This window comes from Miniopterus natalensis, chromosome 6 (genome assembly GCF_054644295.1).
Source record: "Miniopterus natalensis isolate mMinNat1 chromosome 6, mMinNat1.hap1, whole genome shotgun sequence".
Taxonomy (NCBI): Eukaryota; Metazoa; Chordata; class Mammalia; order Chiroptera; family Miniopteridae; genus Miniopterus; species Miniopterus natalensis.
Genome location: NC_142086.1, coordinates 3,128,829 through 3,154,284, shown reverse-complemented (window position 1 = coordinate 3,154,284; position 25,456 = coordinate 3,128,829). Strand labels below are relative to the sequence as shown.

At 41.7% G+C, this 25,456-nt stretch overlaps 1 protein-coding gene and 1 pseudogene across 5 annotated transcripts in view; one reads left to right on the top strand and one right to left on the bottom strand.

Moving 5' to 3' along the window:
* The window catches only part of XRN1 (5'-3' exoribonuclease 1), a 126,113-nt gene that overhangs the window by 1,338 nt on the left and 99,319 nt on the right, over positions 1-25,456 (top strand). For all 5 annotated transcript variants that reach the window (XR_015714663.1, XM_087818054.1, XM_087818053.1 and 2 more), the window contains exons 2-5: positions 15,234-15,466; positions 22,857-22,954; positions 24,057-24,166; positions 24,256-24,366. Coding sequence is in view for 4 of the 5 variants with exons in the window: in XM_087818054.1 (XP_087674180.1) it covers positions 15,234-15,466; positions 22,857-22,954; positions 24,057-24,166; positions 24,256-24,366 (552 nt within the window). In the remaining variant the exon portion in view is untranslated. The remainder of the gene's footprint in view (positions 1-15,233; positions 15,467-22,856; positions 22,955-24,056; positions 24,167-24,255; positions 24,367-25,456) is intronic.
* On the bottom strand, positions 18,875-20,060 carry LOC107537978 (ubiquitin-like domain-containing CTD phosphatase 1 pseudogene; annotated as a pseudogene).

Below are 25,456 nucleotides of genomic sequence, written 5' to 3'. Positions count from 1 at the left end.
TTTTTTTCAATGTCCTGCAGTTTTCTGAGTACAGGACTTTTACCTCCTTGGTTAAGTTTATTCCTAAGTATCTTAAATTTTTTGTTCCAGTAGTAAGTGGGATTGTTTTTTTAGTTTCTCTGAGAATTCATTATTGGTGTATAAAAGTGCCATTAATTTCTGGTTGTTAGTTTTGTAACCTCCTACCTTGCCAAATTCATTTATTAAATCTAGTAGTTTTTTGGTGGAGTCTTTAGGGTTTCCTATGTACAATATCATGTCATCCGCAAATAATGACAGTTTTGTTTCCTCATTTCCAGTTTGGATGCCTCTTATGTTTTTTTCTTGTCTGATCACTGTGGCAAGGACTTCCAGTACTGTGTTGGATAAGAGTGGTGAAAGTGGACACCCCTGTGTTGTACCTGTTCTTAGGGGAAATGGTTTTAGTTTTTGCCCATTAAGTCTGATGTTGACTGTAAGTTTGTCATATATGGCCTTTATTATGTTGAGGTATGATCCCTCTATTCCCACTTTGCTGAGAGTTTTTAGCAAAAATGAGTGTTGGATTTTGTCGAAAGCTGCTTCTGTGTCTATTGATATGATCATGTGATTTTTGTCTTTCATTTTGTTTATGTATCATGTTTATTGATTTGCAAATATTGTACCAGCCTTGCATCTCTGGAGTAAATCCAACTTGGTCATGTATATTACCTTTTTAATATATTGCTGGATTACCTAATATTTTATTGAGGATTTTAGCGTCCATGTTCATCAGGGATACGGGCCTGTCTCTTTCATTGTAGTGTCTTTATCTGGTTTAGGAATTAGGATAATGCTGGCCCCATAAAAAGAGCTTGGAATTGTTTCTTCCTCTTGGATTTTTTGGAAGAGTTTGAGGAGGACAGGTGTTAGTTCTTCTTTCAGTGCTTTGTAAAACTCCCCTCTGAAGCTGTCCGGGCCAGGGATTTTGTTTGCCGGGACTTTTTTGGTTACTGTTTCAATTTCATCAGCTATTATTGGCCCATTCAGGTTTTCTTATTCTTCCTGATTCAGTTTTGGAAGATTGAATTTTCCTAGTAATTTGTCCATTTTATCCACATTGTCCAGCTTGGTGGTGTATAGTTGTTCATAGTATTTTCTTACAATCCTTTATGTTTATGGTGTCTGTTCTTACTTCATCTCTTTCTTTCCTGATTTTATTTATTTGGGTCCTTTCTCTTTTTTTCTCATGAGCCTGGTTAAAGGTTGATCAATCTTGTTTATCTTTTCCAAGAACCAGCTCTTGGTTTCATTGATCTTTTGTATTTTATTTTATTTTTTTTAGTCTCTTCGTCATTTATTTCTGCTCTGATCTTTATTACTTCCTTCCTTCAGTGTACTCTGGGCTTTTCTTGCTGTTCTCTTTCTAATAAGAGGTAGGGTTAGATAGTTAATTAAAAGTTCTTATTTCTTGAGATAGGCCTGTAGTGCTGTGAACTTCCTTCTCAGGACTGCTTTCACTGTGTCCCATAGATTTTGTCTTGTTGTGTGTTCATTTTCACTTTTGTTTCCAGGAAGTTTTTGATTTCTTCCTTGATCTCATTGGTAGCCCATTCATTGTTTAGTAGCATGTTTGTTTGTTTTTTGTTTTGTTTTTAATATATCTTTATTGATTTCAGAGAGAGGAAAGGAGAGGGATAGAGAGATAGAAACATCAGTGATGAGAGAGTTACCAATCGGCTGCCTCCTGCACGCCCCCGACTGGGGATGGAGCCCACAACCTGGGCATGCGCCCTGACTGGGAATTGAACCCCAATTTCCTGGATCGACCCTCAGCCGCTGAGCCATGACCAGCCGAACAGTAGGATGTTGTTTAGCCTCCATGTGTTTGAATGTTTTTGAGGGGGTTTTTTTGGTGATTGAGTTCTAGTTTCATGCCATTGTGATCGAATAAGATGCTTGATATGATTTTAATATTCTTGAACTTGTAGAGATTTGTTTTGTTTCCTAACATGTTGTCTGTCTTTAAGAAGGTCCAATGTATACTTGAGAAGAATGTGTATTCTGCTGCCTTGCGGTGGAAGTTCTGTAAATGTCAGTTAAATCCATCTGCTCTAGTGTGTCATTTAGGGTCATTGTTTCCTTGTTGATTTTTTGTCTGAAAGACCTATCCAGTGAAGTCAGTGGGGTGTTCAAGTCCATGACTATGACTGTATTGCTCTCAATCTCTCCCTTAAAGTCTTCCAGAAGTTTTTAAAAAATAAATTTAGGTGCTCCTATATTGAGTGCATACAGGCTTACCAGGTCATAACCTCTTGTTGGAAGGTTCCCATTAGTATTATGTAGTGGCCTTTATTGTGTCATGGTCTTCATTTTGAAGTCTATTTTGTCAGATATGAGTATTGCTACCACAGCTTTTTTTTTCATTTCCATCTCCATGGAAATTTTCTTTCCATTCCTTCACTCTCAACTTGTGTGAGTCTTTTGTTCTGAGGTGGGTCTCTTGTAGACCACATATATTTGGGTCATGTTTTCTTTTCCATTCAGCTACACTATGTCTTTTGATTGGAGCATTTATTCCATTTACATTTAAGGTTGTTATTGATAGTTACTTATTTATTGTCATTTTAATTATTTATGCCCATATTTCTATGTTTCTACTTCTAAATCCTTTAACATTTCTTGCAATGCTGGTTTGGTGATGATAAACTCCTTTAGCCTTTTTTTGTCTGGGAAGCTTTTTATTTCACTATCTGTTTTGAAGGATACCCTTGCTGGATACAGTAGTCTTAGTTTCAGATTCTTGCTTTTCATTACTTTGAATACTTCATGCCATTCCCTTCTGGCCTGTAGAGTTTCTGTTGAGAAATCAGCTGACAGCCTTATGGGAGCTCCTTTGTAGGTAACAAATTGATTTTCTCTTGCTGCGCTTAAGATTCTGTTTTTAATTTTTGACATTTTAATTATGATGTGTCTGGGCATGGGCCTCTTTGGGTTCTTTTTGCTTGGGACTCTCTGTGCCTCCAGAACTTTTGTGACTTTTTCCTTCACCAGGGTAGGGAATTTTGCTGCTATTATTTCTTCAAACAGGTTCTTTATCCCTTGCTCACTTTCTTCACCTTCTGATATTCCCATGATTTGAGTACTGTTGCGTTTTATATTGTCCCACAGCTCCCTTGAACTGTCCTCCTGTTTTTTAGTTATTTTTCCTTTTTGGATCTCTGATTGAGTGATTTTTTTCTACCCTGTTTTCTAATTCACTGATCTGACCCTCAGTTTCCACTAATCTGCTGTTTATTCCTTTTAATGTATTCTTTGTTTCTGCTATGTCATTTTTAATTTCCTTCATAGTTTCCTTATCTTTTCTCATGTTGAGCATCCTTACAATCAGTATTCTGAACTCTATCTGATAGATTGCTTATATCTATTTCCTTTATCCCTTCTTCTGGAGAATTGTTTTGTTCTTTCTTTTGGGGCTTGTTTTTTTGTGTTCCTATTTTGTCTGCCTGCTTGGATTTGTTTCTGTTAGGTAGATCTTCTAGGACCCCAGCCTTTTTGGATTGTTTCTGGTGCCGGCCAATGTCAGACACTATTTGTGACTGGCCTTGGGTACCCTGTTTGGAGCTGTCAGCAATCCACTGCTTGTGGCTCCCTCTACTGGGGCTCAGTGCTTTTGGGAAGGACCAAGATGCCCAAGTTCTGCTTTTTTAAGCCCCTGGTCCAGAAGCGGATCAGGCAAAGACTCAAAGCACCTAATGATCCATCTTTGCTTGCTGGTTGATTGTTATTCTGAGTCTCTTAATGAGCCTCAGGCTGTAGACCACAACATAGTGTAAATCCACAGGGTGGGGCAAGAGGTTTTCCAGCAGGGTGTTAAATTTGCTTCCCCTCCAGGCAAAAGCTGCCTGGATGGTAAATGTCTGCCTGAGAAAGATGTCCTCTGTCCTTTGGGGGACGACTCAGCACAGGAATCCAGATGGCTGCCCTTTGAGCTCTGTCCCTATAGTCAGTTCCCCTGGATTCTCCTCAGAAAGCTCTACTCCACTCTCCCCTCCCTTCCATGGAGCCCAATGTGAGAGGCTGTACATGAAACTTTGTGCATTGTCCCTTTAAGAGGGTGCCTGCATTTCCAGCCACGTCTCCTTGGCACCCTGCTGTTTTTCACAGCCAGATGTTACGTGGGCACCTTTCTCAGTTCTGGTGCTCTTGGTTGGGGAGCCTGGCTTGGGGTTTAGGCCCCAGAGTTCTCAGTGGGAACCCCCTACAACTGAGATATCCCTCCTGACATACAGCTGCTCCCTGTGGTAGCCCAGCCATCCCTCTCGCACCTCCGCACTTCCTACCAGTCTCTATGTGGTCTCCCCTTTTCCTCCTTGGTTATGACGGTGCTCTCCAGCTTGTCTTCAGTTGATTATTCTGGGTGGTTTTTCTTTATTTTAGTTTTAATTCCAGTTTGGTCCTGGGACAAGGTGAATGTAGCTTCCACTTAATCCTCAGCCATCTTGGAATGCCCTGGAGCCTGTACTTTTTAAACCAGTCTCCTATGCATTTTGCTAAAAATGGCTTTTTGACTGTGAAAACCTCAATTTTCAAATTATAGTGAACATAATCTAACATTTCTATTTTAAAGTATTGCTCTTGTGCAGGGAGCTTGTCTGTATTATCCTTTGCTCTATTTGCTATACTTCTCTGTTTACTGTATTTCCCAGCCCCAAGCACAATGTGTAGCACATAATAGGTATTTAGTAAGTATTTATTGAGTGAATGAATTTTTTACCTACAACACATTACTTAGTCTATAAGACATACGTAGTATATAAAGTATTGTATATTAAAAGTTTATTAAAATATGTGTAGTATATTAGTATATCTTAAATTAATTGAAGCAACAAAACTTTGGGATTGTTTCAGATAAATAGTATTAAAGAACTAGGGAAAATATTTGTTAACAGCTCTTTTAAACAGTCAAATAGATATTGTCTTTATGTGAAAGGCATTTTGCAACTACACTAAGTAGGATACAATGTTATACTAACAAAAGGAAACTTGTGTTTTGAGAAAATTTGATGCTAAGGTGTTAATTCAATACTTCACCACAATTGAAAGCAGTATGGATGCATATTCTAAGTAATTGGTCAAGGCTACATGTGTTATTACATTCAGTGAAGCTTTATTTGTTTATTAATTTATTCATTAAATATTTTTGATTTCCTGCTTTGTCTCAGGCAGTATGCCAAGAGTTCTAAACATGACCAAATCAGAGGAACTCAGAGTTCATAGGAAAGGACAGATATTCAGTGAAAATGTGTGGAACACCTAATACGTGCTTGGCATTCTTGTATTTATTGGGAACACAAAAACAATAAGATCCAACATAAAGAAAGGAGCAACATTTCCCCCTGGTGAGGAAAGGAGAGGCTCCAGACAAAGATACCTCAGAATTTCTGGAGGTAGGAACACCTGTAAAGTCACAGAGGTTTGAAACAGCCCAGCCAGCACATTAGGGCTGTCTAATTTACTGCAGTTAGCTTGTAGGATATATGTGAAACGGAAGCATGTGGGTTTGGTAGGAAAGATAGCCCCCAAATCATACAGGACATTTTACGGTATTAAGGATTTGTAGTATCATATGGTTTTAAGTAAGGAAGCAACATGATCAGATTATGTTTTAGAAAGATGGCTAAACTGGTGAGAGAGAAAACTGGAAGCAAGCAGTCCAGTTGGAACACTGACGTCCTTAAACTGAGACTGGGAATCAAGACGGAGAAAAAGATGAGATCCCCTGAAACAATGGGAATGGACAACAGGGTAAGACTGTAAAAACATTTTGGATGTTAAATTTAAAAAAAAACAAAAAACCCCCTCAGTGACTAATTAGATACGGAGTTCAGGGAGAGGGCAAAGTATAAGATAACCTTGAAATTTCTATTATTTGTATTATAATTTCTAGTTATTGCAGAACAAGACTCCTGTGTGTTCTCATTTACTTTACTGCATTGGCTAATGATTAGTCATCCTGTGCCTTTCTTACTAATCTTAAATTTAAGAGAATTTCAGAATTTTTTCTGAAAAGAAAATTACAGGTTTTTTTAGGTTATAAAGGTAATATGTGCTCATTTAAAATTTCACATTAATACAGAAAAATATAAAGGCTATTATTTAGTCTAGAGGAAAGTAAAAAGCAACTGAAATCCTATCATCCAGGGTTAAATACATCTTGTTTATGTATACTCCTAACTTCCTTATGCAAAATGTCAGTATTTTCTATAAATGGGATAATAATATACATGCTATTTTATGACCTACTTTTGTCACTTGATCATCTGTATTATAATTCGTAATTGTGGAATATTCCAGATGTACCATCATTAATTTTTTTAATTGAATTCATTGGGGTGGCATTAATAAAAGTATACAGGTTTTAGATGTTCAATTCTATAACACATCATCTGTATATTGTATTGTGTGTTCACCACCCCAAGTCAGGTCTCCTTCCATCACCATTTATACCCCCTTTACCTTCCTCTACCTCCCCCTACTCCCTTTCCCTCTGGCAATCACCACACAGCTGCCTGTGTCTGTGCCATCATCACTTTTCCATTGGGCCTTCAGTGGTTTTCATTTTTTATCTTTTCTGAATAATACTGACATGAATATTCTTGTACTTACATCTTTATGAAAATTTATGATTATTTCCCAGGATAAATTTTCAGTTGTAGAAATCCTGGGTCAGAGATATGTGTACTTCAAATTTTCATATATACTTTGATGTTAGTTATATCAATTTATTCCCATTCCACACAGCTGGGTAGAAATGCTTCATAATGCGCCATAAGTGGCACTATTGTTTTTAATAACACAGGAAATATGCATCTCCCCCAAATCTTACCAGTAATGGGTAACATCAATCTTTCTGATCTTTGCCAACATGATGGGAAAAATTTTGTGTCATTTTAATTTCAAATTTTGGGATGTTCAACATCTTTTCAGATGTTTATTAGACTTTTCGTTTCTCTTTTGAATTCTGCATTTTCCATGCTTACTTTTAAAATTTACTCTTTTTTTTATATTTGAGGATTTTTGTATATTAGGAATATTGACTTTGTTGTAATTTGCAAGCATTTCCCTGCATTTTGTCATACTCAGTTAAACTTGTTTATGGCTCTTTTTTTTAACCCCTATAGATTTAAACATATATTTTTAGATAGCCAACTACACTATTTGTTTGGTTTATGATTTCTGGCTTTCCCCACCCTAAGATTACCAAACTATTTGTATATAATTTTTTACTTATATTTGTCAAATAAAAATTCTAACCCTTTTGGAATTTATTTCTTTATAAAATGAGATAACTTGTTTACAAATAGTTGGCTAGGTGCCCCATTTCTTTCTTTCACTGGTTTTAAATGCCTCTTATATACTAAATTTCAGTATATACTTAGACCACTTCTGAACCATTTGGTACAATCAGATGGTTTTATAATTTTTAATACATAGGACAGATTTTTCTTCATTACTCTTCTTTTTAATATTTGTTGTATGTTTATTCTCCTAGGGAAACTTTATAATCATTTATAAACTACCCCACCCCCTTAAAAAAATCACATTTATATTTTGATTTAGAGTTTTTAGATTTCTTGAAACAGTAAATCTTGAGTATACTTTTAAAATCTCGTGATTACAGTGGTCATTTCAGTTGAGTCTGTTAGCTAGGGTATTTAAATTTTTATGTGGCATTTAGCACAAACGGATGTTTCATTGAAATATTTTATAGCGTTTATTGATTCAGAAGCCAAAACTTTTACCCCGCCCAAAAAAACCCCTCAAAGGCATTGCCACTATCTCAATAAAAGAAAATGTATTGTAATGTTATCTGTACGTATGGTAAAACTTGAATTGTTTCAGAGATGGTTTTTATTCAGTTTATACAAGGAGAGTCTATTGTGTTTTAAAATTCAAAATACTTTTCTTTAATTAGTATGTAAAGCCAGACTACTCTAAAAATTCTTCAATTACACTAGATATTGTACCTATTCAGTTGTGTCCATTTTAGTTCCTAGTTAATGTATATTTGTTTCAGCTGTATTTTCCTTACTTGCTCACAAACATTTAAACAGAGGAAAAATAAATGAGACCTAGAGTCTTTTAATAAAAGTAGGCACCTGTTGGCCAAAGTTTAGAAATTTCAATTCACGTATCAAAAATAAATCAGTTTTCAGAATTTCCTAAATTGCTTGGCATAATCTAAACATTTAAAATTAATACAACCAAATTAGTGACTCTGATTCAGTGAAACCAAATATACAGTAAGACTTTAAATTGTAAAACCTTTTAATGTACACACAGCTTTTCGATTAAATGGGCATTACAGTTGTTGCAGAACGGGAGACACTCACCTTACAGAAAGACCAAGCGGCACTCGGAGGCTCCGGGTTCAGGAGATTTATTTTACGCCGGCAGGCCCAGAGGAGTCCAAGTCCAAAGTCTGAGCCCCGAGCCCAGTCGGGCAAGGAGTTGTATACTGTCCATGCGTCAGCCTATGTTGCGGTAGCAGGGTGGGCTAACTTATCTAGTTTGGAGCGTGGGAAAGTGGCAGGATGCAAGAAGGGGAAGCCCCGGGGGGAACTGTGGACCATTTTAGACGGAGTTTTCCCTTATCATTCCCCCCTTGGATGCCCCAGAGGCGGCGAGCCTCAGAGGGCATCATTGAAGTCATCTGGCGGCCGATACCCTCGCAAAGCTAGGACCTTGGCTGTGGTTAGGCAGGAGACTGAATTTTAAAGTCCAGTCGGGAGGGGCTGTCGCAGCAAGTCCATGTCCAAGGATCAGGGTGATGAACACGGCTGCAACTAGGAACCAGACGTCTTCTGTGCTCATCAGGTAGCTGTCTACCTCAGCCGGATCTTGAGGGTCACCTGGGTCCGGGCTGGCTCTCCAACCTTCTGAGCGCTCCTCCTCAGGAATGTCGTGGGCTTTCTTGACTCTGGAATTATGGACCCCTGGGGTGATACCTGTAACTTTAAGAACAGTGGGGGTAGTTAAAACTATAGTGTGGGGTCCTGTCCAACATGGCCTGAGGGGCTCCTTTTTCCAGTCCTTGACCCAGACTAGGTCTCCAGCCTGGAATGGATGCACCGGCGTCCCTAGGGGGATGGGGGCCCTTTCAGCTGTGTACTGCTGCAGCTCTGACAGGGCAGTTCCCAGGGCATGGAGTTGTTCTGTCAGACTCCGGTCCCCCACTTGATGTAGGTCTCCTGGGATGCTTCCTAAACTTGGGGGAGGCCTTCCATATACTAACTCAAAAGGGGAAAAGCTTAACTTTCCAGGGGTGCAACGGGTACGTAGCAGGGCCAAGGGCAGTAGATCTACCCAGGAGAGACTGGTTTCTTGGCTGTATTTGGCTGTTTCCTTAAGGGTACGGTTCATGCGCTCTACTTTCCCTGAGCTCTGAGGCCGTTATGCTGTGTGGAGTTTCCATGATATGCTGAGGGCCTTCGCCAGGGTCTGGATAATTTCAGCTACGAAGGCCGGTCTGTTGTCACTGTGGATGCTCAGCGGCAGGCCGAACCTAGGGATGACTTCCCATAGGGGGGCCTCTGCAACTTCTCTGCTTCGGCCCATCCTGAGTATGTGCAAACTAAAACCAGGAAGTACTTGTACCCTCGACTGGGCAGGACCTCTGTGAAATCTATCTCTAGGTCCTCAAAAGGAGCGTTTCCTGTTCTCTGGACTCCAGGAGAGGGCCGAGGCATGGAATGCGCATTGTTCCTGGCACAGGTAGCGCACCATTCCCCTACTGCTTGTCACAGCGCCGGCAGGTGGCTGATGTAATACTGTTTTTTCAGGAGGGCTTCCAGGGCAGTTTTTCCAAGATGAATGAGCTGATGGTACTCAGATAGCAGGTGAGGCCCAAAGGTTGCTCGGACTACGATGCGGCTATCCAGTAGTCGCCACCAGCCCTGCGCTGTGAGGGTAGCCCCTTCTTCCTTGGCCCATTTAGTCTCTTCAGGGGTGTACTTAGGCTGACGGGGATCTTTTACTGGGGCGAGGACCAGAGTTGGGTCTGGATGGGATGGTTCCTTCTGGGCAGCTGCTTTCGCTGCCTCTTCCGCTAAGTGGTTTCCCTTTGCAATGAGGTCAATTCCTTTCTGGTGTCCTTTGCAGTGGCGAATGGCTACTTTCTTTGGGAGCCAAATAGCTTCTAGCTTTAAGATTTCTGCTTTATTCTTAATAGTTTTTCCCACTGTTGTGAGAAGGCCTCTTTCCTTGTAGATGGCCCCATGTACGTGGACCATGGCAAATGCGTAGCGGGAGTCAGTGTAGATATTAACCCACCTGCCCTTGCCAAGGGTTAGGGCCTGGATCAGAGTTTGCAGTTCAGCCCTCTGTGCTGACCACCCAGCGGGCAAGGCCTTTGCTTCTAAGATCTCTTCAAATGTGGTTACTGCATACCGGGCCTTGCAGACTCCTTCCTGGAGATAGCTGCTGCCATCACAAAACAGTGTTAGCTCCAGGTTTTGGATGGCCTGGTCCCGCAGGTCCGGGCGACTCACATAGACCTCATCAGTTACCTCTGCGCAGTCCTGATCCGGTTTGCCTTCCTCTGTGGGGAGGAAGGTGGCTGGGTTTAACATGCATACAGTCTCCAGAGTGATGTGGAGGTTCTCGCAGAGTAACCCCTGATACTGAGCTAAGCAGGATTTGAGAGGAACTGGTTCCCTTGGCTGTTCATCAGCAACACAACCAAGTGTGGTACCTTGATATTCAATTCCTGTCCGAGGGTGAGTTTCTCAGTGTCCTTCATGAGGAGGACGGTAGCTGCTAGGGCGCGGAGACGGGCCATCCAGCAGCTACTGAGTCCAGTTTCTTAGACAGGTATGCAGTGGGCCTTTGCCAAGGGGTGACAGGCTGTGTAAGTACCCCTAGAGCTATCTTGTCCTCTCCGCAGATGAACAGGTTGACGGTTTTTCACTGTCAGGCAGTCCCAACGCAGGGGCTTGTCCGAGGGCTGATTTGATGCCCCGGATGCCTCCTCCGCCTCCTCTGTCCAACGCAGAGGACTCCGATCAGGACTGGCTAAGGCAGCATAAAGAGGTCTCGCTATTGCTGAGAAGCCTGGAATCCAGATCCGGCAAAACCCCGCAGCCCCTAGCAACTCTCGAAGGCTTTTCTTCGTCTGAGGCCATGGCAGCGAAGTGATCACCTTCTTTCTCTCAGGTCCTAGGGCCCGGCAGCCTTGTGAAAGGAGGAACCCAAGGTACCAGATTTGCCGTTGGCAGATCTGGACCTTCTTCCATGAGACACGATACCCAGCTTCTGACAGTAATTTGAGAAGGGCCCACATTCCTGCCATGCAATCTTCCTTGGTTTCGCTGATGAGTAGGTCGTCCACATACTGGATAAGGGTACATTGGACAGCCTCTTGCCGGTAAGCGGCTAAGTCAGCGGCTAGAGCCTCCCCAAACAGGATGGGTGAGTTCTTAAAACCCTGTGGTAACCGGGCCCAGGTCAGTGACACCTGTCTTCCCGTGTCTGGGTCTGTCCATTCAAAGGCGAATAAGGGCTGGCTTTGGGGTGTGAGCCGAAGGCAGAAGAAGGCATCCTTTAGGTCTAGGCAGGTGAACCATGCGGCGGTGCCAGGGACCTGGCTGAGGAGGGTGTCTGGGTTTGGAACCACTGGATGCGAGGAGACAGTTACTTTGTTGATGGCCCGGAGGTCCTGCACTGGCCGGTATCCACCCCCAGGTTTCTTGACAGGCAGCAGGGGACTGTTCCAAGCCGTTTGGCATTCGGCCAGGGTACCAGAGTCCCTGAGCTTGACTAGGTGGTCTCGGGTACCCAGGTGTGCCTTTCGGGGGGTGAGATACTGCCTTTGCCTCTGCGGGCGAGCTCCAGGTGTTAGCTCAACTACCACTGGAGCCTGGTTGAGGGCAATTCCAGGAGTGTTATCTTCAGCCCAGACAAGAAGAAATTCTGCCTGGAACCTGGGGGGAGGGTTTCGCTGTGTTCCGGAGTGCCAAATAGCCTCCATTCTTCCTCTCTTGGGGTGATGACTGCCATAAGGAGGGGTGCGGAGTCTTCGCTACCAGGGTGTAGATGCAGGGTGGTAGCCCCTCCTGGTCCAAAGGTGGTCTTGGCCCCTAGCTTAGAGAGGAGGTCTCAGCCAAGGAGAGGGATGGGGCATTCAGGCATGTACAGGAACTCATGCCATACCCGATGGTCCCCAAGTTCACACAAGTAAGCTTGGCAGAAGGATTTCTGGATGGCCCGGTCCCTGGTCGCTCCAAGTATTGTGGCTGTCTTCCTCCCCTGGGGGCCACAGGCATAGTGACTACTGAGTGTTCAGCTCTGGTGTCTACCATAAAAGTCACATTTTGGTCCCCGACATTCATCCTGACCGTGGGCTTGTGGGGGCCAAGGAGTATCAGGCCCGATCCCCTTCAGTCAGTCTATGCCGGCTAACCCAACAAGGTTGCCTTCTTGTGGCTCCCCTTGATGTTTACTAGGCTTCTGAGGTTTTGCTTTATTGAGACACTCATTTATCCAGTGCCCAATCTCCTTACAATAGGCACACTGGTCTGCAGCCAGTGGGGTCCGTCGATATCCCCCCTTTGGCAGGCGAGTCTTCTTTTGCCCTCTTGATCCCTCCTCTCTGAGGGCCACTGCTAGGAGGCTAACTTTCTTCATCTTCTTGTCAGCTTCCCGCTCGGCGGCGGCTTCTCTGTTCATGTAGACTTTGTTGGCTATTTCTATTCATGCCGGTGAAACCCTCCTGTTTCTGGAGTTTTCTCTGAATGTCAGGGCTGACCTGTGCCACGAAGGCATTGTTGACCATTTGCTGGCTCTCTGGTGCCTTGGGATCAAAAGGTGGGTAGATCCGGTATGCCTTGCAGAGCCGCTCATAATAGTCCCCAGGGGTTTCTCCTGGCATCTGTGTTACTGAGGAGACTTTGGCCATGTTCATTGGCTTTTTGCCCCCCCCCCCCCGAATTCCGTGGAGGACTGTCTCCTGGTAGCGCCGGATGTGGCCCTGGCCTTCCTCAGTGGTGAAGCCCCATCCCAGTTGGGGCGCTCCTCGGGGGCCTCTCTTAGGGCCCAGTCTGCTGGATCCTTCGCCTCTGCGGGAGCGTTATCTTCTAGCCATTGGCGGCCCCCCGATAATCTGACGCCTCTCCTGCATGTTGAACAGGGTACAGAAGAGTTGCTGGCAATCTTCCCAGGTTGGCTGGTGTGTCTGGAAGAGAGATTCCATGAGGTCTATCATGGCCTGTGGCTTCTCGGAATATAGCAGGGTGTTATGCTTCCAGTTGAGGACGTCAGTGGTGGAGAAGGGCTGGTAGTACTTCATGGAGCGACCAGGTTGAACTGTACCATTGTCATTCAGCCTCTTGGGATCTCGAGACTCTGGCATCTGGAGGGCCCCTTGGCGTGGGCAAAGTCTCCCAGCCCATCCCGGTGTGGGAGGGCCTTCTCCCCCTTGGGGTGGAGGTGACACTGACGGTGGTGGAGTATTAACATCTGGCACCGGAGGGGCCGTAGGTTCTCGAGACTCTCTGAGATTGGGGGGTGGCCCGATGGGAGGCTCATCTTCTTCGTCTCCCACAAAAACTCAAGGGGTCTGTTTTCCTTCAGGCTGAGCAATGAAGACCTTAGCCTCTCCCTGCCTATTGGTGCAGAATCATACCTAAGGGGGCAAAGTCCACACTATTTCTAACCAGGAATCTATGTAAGGAAACTGGTCTGGGTGGCCGGGGTTTCCGGTGACAACTTGCAAGACCCGGCGGATTGCCTGGACATCCAAGGTTCCCCCCGACAGCCAACTGACCCCAAAGGTGGTCCATTCAAGTTCATACAAAGTGCGAAGAGTGCCGGTAGTCATTTTGATGCCATAGTCCCCGGAAAAGCCCTTCTTAAAAATTTTCAGCATACAGTCTAGGACGGTGGGCTTTCCCTGACTTCCTCCCATGTTCCCGTGTATGGTGTCAGATACAGACAAAGGGTGAGGGAGTCCCCAGAGGGACCTTTCAGATGCCCATCCGTGTGCTGCCTTGCAGTGACTTGTGCCAGCCTTGACTAAGGTGAGCCCATATAATCCCCAGACCTGGTCAGCCGAAGCTGAGTCACCATTATGTCGTCACGGCCAACTATGGATACAGATTAGTGCCCACTCAAATCCCATGGCTAGCACCGTGGGATCACAGACACATTCACTATCACAGTCATTCAGAGGTTATTACATTTTCTCCCTGGTTAACTCTACCTGGTGACCACTAGAGGTCCTTGGGAGGTGATCAGGCTCCCCTTCTGCCCATTCAGGCAGGCCTAACCCCATTGGGCCCTAGGGCCTTACCGTGTCCCTTGCCTGGTCCTGGTCCTGGTCCTGTCCCACCTGCCTCCTCAAGTCTGTCAGGGTGGGGACTGCAGTGCGGGCCGAGTAGAGGCAGCCAGGTCGGAGACTGCCAAATCAGGGCAGGGCACGCCTTCCCCTCTGCAGCGACTCCTCGTTGTCTGCAGCCCCGTGCTCCCACTCAAACCGGTGGCAGCAAGGGACCAGCATGTTTGTGCTTCCTGGTCAGGGAACCAAAATGTTGCAGAACCAGAGACGTTCACCTTATGGAAAGACCAAGGGTCACTCGGAGGCTCCGGGTTCAGGAGGTTTATTTTACACCGGCTGGCCCAGAGGAGTCCAACTCCAAAGAATGAGCCCCGAGCACAATCGGGCAAGGAGTTGTATATCGTACATGCTTCAGCCTACGTGGCAAGCTATACCTTGCTTAGGGTGGGGGAATGCCCTCCCTTTCTGATTTGGCGCACTCGGGGAAATTGGCAGGGTGCAGGAAAGGGGGGAGGGAGGGGACTGTTGGCCATTTTAGACCGAGTTTTCCCTTATCACAGTATTTATCCATTTATAGAGATAGTTGAGATTTTGAGCATTGATGTCAAACAGTAGGAATAAAGGAAACTAATATTCTGAGTACCAAATGAACCAGGCACCTTTTATGGGCTTTTCCAGGGTTATCTTGTTTGAAATAGATAATTTCCTGACAGTAACTTTGATCAAGCTATTGCTACATTATTTGTGTAACCATATAATATGTCTCCACCTTACCAGTTCTTACTGTTCTTTCTTTACTTTCATTATTCAAATGTGGTTGTTCACTCAGTTTTTATATAATGAGATGCCTCCGTGTCGTTTTTACTGGCTGCTAAGCCCAGCTGCTTAGGTGTCCATGGTTGATGATGATAATGACCTTAATCATTTCTCTGTTGTTTAGATTCCTGAGTTTGACAACTTGTACTTGGACATGAATGGAATCATACATCAGTGTTCCCACCCTAATGATGACGACGTTCACTTCAGAATCTCAGATGATAAGATCTTCACTGATGTTTTTCATTACTTGGAGGTGTTGTTTCGCATCATTAAACCCAGGAAAGTGTTTTTCATGGCAGTCGATGGTGTGGCTCCTCGGGCAAAAATGAACCAGCAGCGGGGAAGGCGTTTTAGGTAAAACATTTATGGTTTATGTTAGAGTACTATTTAGATTAATGAAATACATTATTTTAATGATAACTGACTTAACACAGTGGATCTTCTCTTGATGTTTCTGCTCTGCTTAAATTTCTCTAGAAATGGAAATATATTTATAGTGTAATGTTTTATCAATTGAGTAAACAAATTAGTAATTCAAGGGAGGTGTCATTTCTCAAAGCCTGTGTTGGGCTGTAGAAAGTGACTCTGTCATTCTCTGTCACAAATTTTTCAAGCATCTTACTGATAATTTGCAAATGGTTCTGTAGTAGTATGTCTTGAGCTAGGAAACTGCAGAATGAACAGAGGTGGTTCTAATCAGAATATCATTGATATTTTAATTTTATTCAACAAGTATTTGTTGACTGCCCAGATTCTGGGCTAGATGCTGGTTCTGAGCAGGGATCCAGAACAAGTGAGACTAGAAGGTGATTGATGGAGTATGAGAAGAGAGCTGAGTTAGGATACTGGATGTACAAGGTTGGGCAAAAGTAGGTTTGCAGTTGTGAGTACATGAAATAGTTTATTGTTGTATTGTTATTAATGTATTATTTTCCATTCAAACAACTATAAATCTACTTTTGCCCCCGTTTCCCCCCAGATTATCAGTGCTATGAGTTGGATAGAAGTAAAATGATGAGAAGAGGTTATACACACAGGGAGGGTTTTAAAATCAAAGTTCTGGACCTGTGAAATATTTCTGAATAACCATGAGAGCATGCTGTGTCCTTGTGAGTAGCAGAAGCGAAGTTAAGAGGGTCATTAGAATGGAAGGAAAGAAACCCTGAGTTTAGCATATTTGATGGCTCATTAGCGTAATGAATCCTTTCACCACTGTGGCAGGTAAAGTAGTCCCAAGGGCATCTAAGAATCAGATGTGGAAATCCTCGAGGAAAAAGAGAGTACCTTGACAGCTAGCAGTGATAATGAGAGGAGGATGGTCAGAAGTACTGGTTAGCCAGGGGAGCTGCGGCTGCCCACTGCTCCCCTGGTTGCACGTCTGGGGGGTCCCCTCGGAGTGAAGAAGGGGGAGGGAGATAGCACTGGCATGGTCTGCTGGTGGAAAACGCACAATGGGTCCTTTGTCCTGAGCATATTTATCTCTTTCTTGCAGGTGGGAATCTTAGGGGAGGGTCTCCATAGAATATTCATCAGCTTCCCAGGGGTGCTCTTTCAGGGTTCTGGTCTGCACTGGTTGGTTGATGCCAGGGCAGAGGGTCATTAGTCAGTGTATCTGGTCCTGAGGCAGCCACGGGGCCACTTGTCTGGTTTCGCTGCTTTTCTGGGCCTGGAGCTGAAATACAGCTGGGGCCTAGATGTTACCTTTAGGGAGGAAATGCTCAGGGGGGCGTCTAAACTGCATGACCAGGGGAAGATAGGTTTCCCTGGGAACAAGCTTCTTGTTTTTCCAGTTTTTCTCCTTGCTAGGCATCTGGGGCTTTCTGCCATAGTGAGTTTCTGTTACCTGGCCCATCATCCATGCTCTGCTCATGCCTATCTAACAAAAGGTCTATAATAAAGAGAATTAAGAATTAGGTGCCTATAAAAATTGTTCTAAGAGCCAAAAGGGTGGGAATCTATGTGAGCCTTCAAGAATGACTTCCAGCCCAGCCGGGCATGGCTCAGCGGTTGAGTGTCGACCTAGGATCCAGGTGATCAACGTTCGATTCCGTCAGGGCACATGCCCGGGTTGCGGGCTCAATCTATGATTCTCTCATCATTGATGTTTCTATCTCTCTCTCTCTCCCTCTCCTTTCCTCTCTCTGAAATCAACAAAGATATATTATAAATAAATAAATAAATAAATAAATAAATAAATAGAAAAAAAGAATGATTTCCGGAACACACCATACAGTTGACCCACCAGTAGGTGGCACTGCTAGTACTACACTGAAGAAGGTGAGTTCAGAGGCCCCACCAGAAAAGGTTTTTGCAGGAATTTAGCTGTGATTCGGAGAATAACTATCACCTGAGCTGTTGGCTCCAAGAATATGTCACTTTACTTAAAATTCAGCTATCAAGAAGCTAACACTGTATCTGTTAGCTCTAGAGCCCCAGTGCACCTGCTTGATCTGTAACCGAAAAGCAGATGCCCTGCGCCTTGCTTCTCAGCACCTACAAAGCTGCTGAATATCGAGATCTCTTCTACTATGAAACACCCCCCCCACACACACACAACTCCAGTGCCTCACCACCACACTTCTACCTTCCAAACCGTTTTGGAGGCGTCTGACTGACCAAGTCTAAGTCATGTCTAGAAACCCAGCTGCAGGAAAACCCAAGCGCTTAATTTTTTAGCTTTCCGAACTCTCCAGTATTAGAAGACAAACTAGGAATGGAACGGGTGCTGGAGGCCAGTTCACCATAACCACCAAAAGCATTTACTAAGTGCTGTGCTCCAGGTGCCCCAAGTCCCCCAGTCAGCTGTTTCTCATTCTCTACAGTGACTATTTTCTCCATTTGTAATCTTTCCACGTTTCTTACTCATTTTATTTTATTTTTTTTAAGAAAAGGTATTTATTATTTACACCACTCAGATAGGCTTGTAAGAACAATGTACACCATGTTCATTTGAAAGAATCAGATTCCTTTCAAATACAAGAACTGTATAAAGCAATACTGTCAACACAAAACAGTGGTCACATATCTGCAGGCTTAAGCATTGCAAATAATTTTTTTAAGCTTATAGCTAGATATTTTTACTGAAACACAGTGTTTGCACTTAGACAAGATATAGCTAGAAGAGAGCAAAAACTTTTTGTTCATGATTTTTAGGGCTGAATCAGTGATATGTCCCACTTTATAATGTATTGCTTTTACCTGCTTTTGTGACAATGGTTTTATGCAAAAATGTTTCTACTTAGCCACCAAAAAGAAACATTAGTGTTCTTTAGTTTTATTCTTCAATCTTATGTTTTCTATTTTTCATACTATGACAAACTGCTTTCCCAGCTGACATTTTCCAGTTTTACTCAAAGAACACTGACACACGTACAGCCAAACTGAGATAGCTCAGAATTTAGAGATGTCAGTAGTGGAGTAAGAAGAGAAATTGTGTCTATAACAAAGGAATAAAAAAACTGTTGTTGATTTTAAGTATACCAAACTAGGTTCCTTACTGAAAAAATATTTTTTTGGTTTTAAAAGGAAAAGCAGTAGTTTCAAGATGGGTTTGGTCTTAGATTTAGTCTGACAACAACACAAATAAGGCAGGAACACAAGACATAACTTGTTTCCAAAGTCACAAAATGACATTGTTGACTATACATTTTTGCGCACTTTTTGTTTGTGTGGCACGGGGAGGCGGAGCCTCAGTACTCAATCTTGGAGAAAATGCTTTTTTCAAGAGTAACAGTATATTCACATGGGGGGAGGGAGAGAATATTTTTAGCATATTGCTATAATCTTCAAAAAATATAAAATTAAATTTACAAAAAACTGGAAGACCAAGTATAAGCAGTCTGGTATTTGCTTCAGTGTCCAGCACTATTATAATGATTTCTAGCATCAAAGCAAGAGTTGATGGATCTCAAGTATCTTCAGTAACTGCCAGCATAACTTGGAACTACTGTCCTTGCTTCTTTGAGAGATACCTTTCCCAGCATTTGTGATTCAGGTCCAAAAAGTCATCTAATTTTGCTATTTCCTTGAGGTACTGAGTTAATTTTAAAAGTTCTTTGTCTTTATCTCGATTTAGGTGCACTTTCGTAAAAGCCCTTATCTTTAGTCCATTCTGTGGGTTCATTAGAAAATTTCTTCCTATGTCATCAAACATAATGGTGTTCTTTTTGCTGTAAAACTCTGAAAGCTTTCCCAATATAACGCCAAGAGGCTTTATGTCTGTTAATCCTCTCCTTGGCGTATGCACTGTTATCGTAGCAGCACTGTCCAACATGAAGGTAATCTTATAATTTGCATTTGTGCTCACTCCCAGCTCTTTCATTTTAGCTTCAATCCAGTTCATATTTGTTGCAGACCAAATAACAATGTCATAATCCTCATATGCACATGTTAGGAATTCATGAAGATACGGCCGCATTAATTCTATCCCAGTCTCTGCACAAGACCTATGGCCAGATAACATATAATCAACATCTAGTAGCAAAAGCTTTTTCCCTTCCCTGGGTGGATTCAAAATTTCCACTTTGTACTCTTTTACTCTGCGAGAAATTTTCAGTAGGTTTTCTTCCCTATTTTCTACTTCAACTACTTCATCTTCAATATCAAAGTCATTGACAACATCATCATTGTCAGGAGGGAGGTGGACCTAAGACATCTTCCAAGCTCTCCTCACGAGTTCCCATCGTCATGATTTTAGTATTTGGTTTCAGTTTGAGAGCTCCAAGCTTAACATCATTTTCTGCAGGTTTGCCTTTAACTTTAAGTCCAAGTAATTTCTGTCGTTCTGGTAGCACTCCTGTAAGGGTCTTGAGAAACTGAGATCCAGCACAGTATCATCTTCTGACAGTGTAGTCACTGAATATTCCTGTCCACCCCATTTTACAGTGATAGAGAGAGCCATCCTTGAAACATACATTGATACAGCTTTTGTTCAGAAAAAAATACCTGGAGCACAGTGGGACTGTCTGCCTCTTACTCATTTTAAAATGTGCTCTCATCTGGCTTTCATCCCCACCATTCCACTGCAACCTCCTTGTAAGATTACATGTAGACTCCTTTATGGGAGAATCTAAAGAATAATTCTGTATATTCATTTATCTATGATATTTTAACAAAGTTTACTTTTCTTTCTTAGACTTCCTTTCCTTGACCTTCACATAACCACATACTCTCTGTACCTTCTTAGTCTCTTCCTCCACTTTTTCTTAAATATTGATGTTTCTTAAGGTTCTGTCCTGGGTCCTGAGTGATCTTATCCAGTGACTTTAATTACTGTGTCTGTACTCCCAGGTTTATCTTTCCGGTAAATATGTCTCTCTAGAGCTCCCTATATATCCAAGTGCCTGCTCAGTGTCTCCTTTGGATACCACAGATACGTTTCAGGCTTAACATGTCAGAACTGAACTCCTCTGCCTCAAAACTGCCTGCCTTCCGTCTTGCCTGTTTCAGTGAATGACATCACCATGGAAATAGCTGCTTAACCCAGAAGTCCAAGAGTAATTTGGAATTCTTCCTGTTCTTCATTTCTCTTTATCCAGTCTCTTAAAAATCCTTCATGTCCATTGACTTATTTTCATCTTTACTGCTGCTGTCTCAGCCTAGGCCACCATAACCTATGACCTAGATTAGGTTAACAGCTTTACCTTGTCCCTTTCCCAACATTCTGTTGTAACCACATTAAACATTATGGCTGTTTAATTTTCTGTCTCCCCACTAGAGTTTCTCTTTTGTTACATCCCAGGAACTTGTCACATAGTTACAAATATTATCATTTGTTCAGTCTAAGAGGGAAGGGGAGAAAAGAGGACAGAGTGGCTTTCATTGGCGAAATTATAAATGAGTTGATATCTTCAGAGCTTTTATTATATAGAAGAGGTTGTAAAAGAGGTAAAATATGAAGAAAAGTTTATCACAGAAATAGAATTTCACAGGGCACAATAACAGGGCTGTAGAAATGTACATGAAGCAGAGCCTCCTAGCCTGTATGCCATGCGGCACGCTCATGTGCCGCAGTGAAACTGGACCACACTGGGATGCTTCTGTTTAAATGAGTTCCCCGACTCCAAAACTCACGTTCTTCTAGTAAGCCTGATTGCCGTAAAAGTGAGGTGATTTTGCCAACTGTTGCCATTAATGTTAGTAAGCTTTTATTTTAAATGTTTTATGAGGAAACCTAAAGATATACATTACAATTTTATAATTATTTGTATATAATATTTTTAGAGATCATGTTAATAATGTACTTCTTGTTTGATATTATTAAATGTATATACAAGGTGGGGTATACAAGGTGGGGCAAAGGTAGGTTTACAGTTGTTCGTATGTAAAATAATATAATAATAAATAATAATACAAGAATAAACTGTTTTGCATACTCACAACTGTATAATGAAAGTTTAATGGTATACTTTTGAACTTGTTCCAAGAATGAATTTGCTATATAGTAGTGATAAGAAAGGAATTACTTGCCCTGATTGGGTGTCCTCCCAGGCACCTAAAGGTTGCTGGTTCAATTCCTGGTCAGGACACATGCCCAGGTGGGTTTCAGGCTCGATCCCTGGTAGGGGGTGTGCAGGACGCAGCTGATTGATGTTATGCTCTCACATCAGTATTTCTCTCTCCTCCGTTCCTCTTTCTCTAAAAATCAGTAAAGTGTTTTTTAAGAAAGAGAAAAAGAAAGGAATTACTTTATAATAAGTATTTGTAATCTTCTGTCAGTTTTATACCATTATAATGTTCTCAATGTAAGAAACGTTGAAATCTGTGAAGAATTTTTGTGAGTTTATTTGAGCCAAACTGTCGACAATTGCTGGGAAGCAAAACCTCAGAGGCTTGAGATGTAATGCTCTGGAGAATGGCAGTTTTGCACCTTATGTTAATTCTGTGTGGATGAAAACGGGCCACATGCTCAACTGACTAGCTCAGGGAAGGCCTGAGAAACTTGAGAGACCTAAAGTAACCACATAGGATGGTCTGAAATTAAAGCTTTTTAACTAAAATCAGTGTATGGCAGGCAGTCATGTCCTAGGCTGGCATCTTCCCTGACAAAGGTAAAATCTTTACCCTAACTGAGCCTGTCTGTTGGCCTTTTGCATCTACAATAATACATGTTTGGAATAGCAAAGTAATTTTCCTTTTTCTGGACCCCTCAAAGCACAGGCACCGCACTGCAGAGACCATAAATCCCCTCATTGTTAGAGTTAATTGTTGACTGTTAACTATACTGCACCCACCTGAGTAAGTGTGTGTCCATCATTTTACTTTTTATCCAGTCCCAGAGGTCCCCCCAGTTTGCTTTCTCCTGCCTCCCTATCTATCACCAGTGGATTTCATGTAACCCATTTATGGCTCCTCTTTTGATTGTAGTGTATAAAATAAGGGGCAGTGCTGCTATTCTCCAGAGCATTTTCTTAATCCATTGAGATTTTACTTTCGGGCATGTGTCCACAGTTTGGCTCAAATAAACTCACAAAAATTCTTCACAGGTTTGTTAAATGTTTTTTTACGTTGACCATGTTCTACTTCTATAGTCCAAAAAAAACTCAATTCTTTGCATAAGTAAAAACAAACAGTACTTGGACTCATTTTTATCAATTAAGTTATTTCAAAACTTGTATTGTTTTGAACCTTGAAATTGATGAATTAGCATTTTAGTTATAAAAGCATCTAAATAACAGTTTACTTTATATAAAGTTATTTACTTTTCCCCAGAAAGTTTAAGATATTTTCCCCCTTATCATTTAAGGTCAGCAAAGGAGGCAGAAGACAAAATTAAAAAGGCAATAGAAAAAGGAGAGACCCTTCCTACAGAGGCCAGATTTGATTCCAACTGCATTACGCCAGGTAAAGAGATTTAAAATGTAAATTTTTCTTTTCTAGCCTTTATGTATTTTGTCCTTAGGATTCCATTTGCTTTAGCTTTTCAATTGTGTTTCTTCATGAGATGGTTTGATTGCCTTGGTCATAGGTGCTCCTATGAAGACCCACTGTAGGGATTAACAGATGTTAATGAGAGCAGCTCTAGACTGGAGTCTTCCAGGTGCACAGAATTTCAGACCTAAAAGCAACTTACAAGATTTGCCTTACTGCCTCCATTTATTTGTATGGAAACTCACTGGGTGAGGTTGTGGCTCATCCATGTTCACGTTGCTAGCTTGTCTTCCAAATAAGAAACCTGTTCTCATTCAGAGTGCTTACTACGCTACACCTGAAAGGCAGTGAAGACATCTGTGGCTTTAGGATAAATGAATTTATCAGTATTATCAGTTTAATTTATATGCAGCAACATACTCTGTACTTCCTGGAGCTTTGCCTAACATTATATTCCTTTACTTTGAAAAAAACCCTTAAAATCTTACTTTCTCATGAATTCTTTACTAACTCTGATAATCACACATTGCTTGATTTCATAACCAGTTTTATCCTGATTGTGGTTTAAGACACTTTTGCTTTGGCTATTGACCATCTGGGCTTTTCATAAACTATAGCCATGTAGACTTAGTTTCCAGATTAACAGTAGTAATAATAATAGTTGCCTTTGTTGTTGCTATTAGCTGTCTGATTGAAGTGCATGCCTTACAAAAAAACTTCAGAATCCAGCAGAGGAAATAGAAGTTTGAGGTTTGTTACAAAGTTGAAACCCTGCCCTTTTTGAAAGACTTTGAAGCATAGTCCTGATGAGGCAGTAGTGACATTCCTTGACTTTCCCTGTGTGACATTAACTTCATTCAAGGGTAACCAGTGAAATGAGAAACAGTTGTGATACTTGTTAGGGAACGGTACAACGTAACTGGCTTTACTAGATAAGGAAGAAGCTTTTGACCTCCTCTGGAGATCTATACCCAGCTACTCCCTGGACACCAACATCCAATTTCATGTTGTCACTGGGAGCTCACTGTTTTTATGTCTCTCTCGGATTAAACTTTTTAAAACTTTTTATTTATAGGGACTGAATTCATGGCCAGATTACATGAACACCTGAAGTATTTTGTAAATATGAAAATTTCTACGGACAAGTCATGGCAAGGAGTTACCATCTATTTCTCAGGCCATGAGGTTATTACCTTTTTTTTATTAAAGGAATTTTAAAATTTTAATTTCTAATGCATGTCATATTACCAAAATTTTGAAAACATTATATTTAGACTCCTGGAGAAGGAGAACATAAAATCATGGAATTTATCAGATCCGAGAAAGCAAAGCCAGATCATGATCCAAACACCAGACACTGTCTCTATGGTTTAGATGCTGACTTGGTAAGTATAATATTTGTTGTTGTTATAACCTTATGCCATTGTAGTTATATATCTGAGAAACTTAATCTTTATGTAAGAAGCTTTCTGGCTCTGGAAACAAATATTGGAGACACAATAGTGATGGCCAGTTCTGCCATTACAAAAACAATTGGAAGATGAGCTCTTTTGCCATATGTTATGATCAACAGGTCTTTCTATAGTTAGTGTTCACACCTGACTGACACTAATGCTATGAAGGGCCTGCTGAGGTCAGGGTAGAGGGCCCTTTTGACTCTTATGGTTAATACATAACTTTTAATACCACCTGATTTGATAACTGCATGACCCAAGTAACTTGACTAGACTTCTTTTAACTTTTTATTGTGGAAAATTTCAAACATAAACAAAAGTAGAGAAGATAGTATACTGAACCTGCTTGTCTCCTTTATTTACCTTAAATAATTTTCAGCTCCTATCCCTTCCCATCTGTCTCCTTCCTCCTACTTCTCTGGATTCTTGAAGCATATCTCAGACCTTGTATCATTTAATCTATAACTCTTCCATAATGCTTCTCTAAAAAACCACAATGCCATTATCTCACATAAAACAAAAATTAACAATCACTGTTTAATATGTAAATAACCGTTTAGTATTCTCATTTCCCCAGTTGCTTCACAAATGTTTCGTTTTGTTTTGTTTGAATTAGTGCTGAAATAAAATAAACAATATACATTGTTTAATATGCTTTGGGGATTAGAATACTAAGTGAGAAAATTAAATGAAAATGCCCTTTTCCAGTTTTGTCTGAGTTTTCATTTACTAGAGGTATCCTGGCCTCCAGAAGACACCTATTTTCTGCTATTAGAAAAGCTGCTGCCTTTAATTTCTTACCCATTCTCCCCTGGCAAGTGAAAGGTGTGAAAACCAAGAGAAGGTTTTAGGGATTTTTTTTGGGGGGGGGTGGATAGAGTGAGTGTCTAAGGTCATGTGAGTGTAAACAGTTTTTTCTTAGAAAAGTATATTTTAACCCATTCATAACCTATAAGTGGATCATATTTTGATATTCCTATATTTAATGTGCTAACAAATTGTTTCATTTTCTTTAATCATA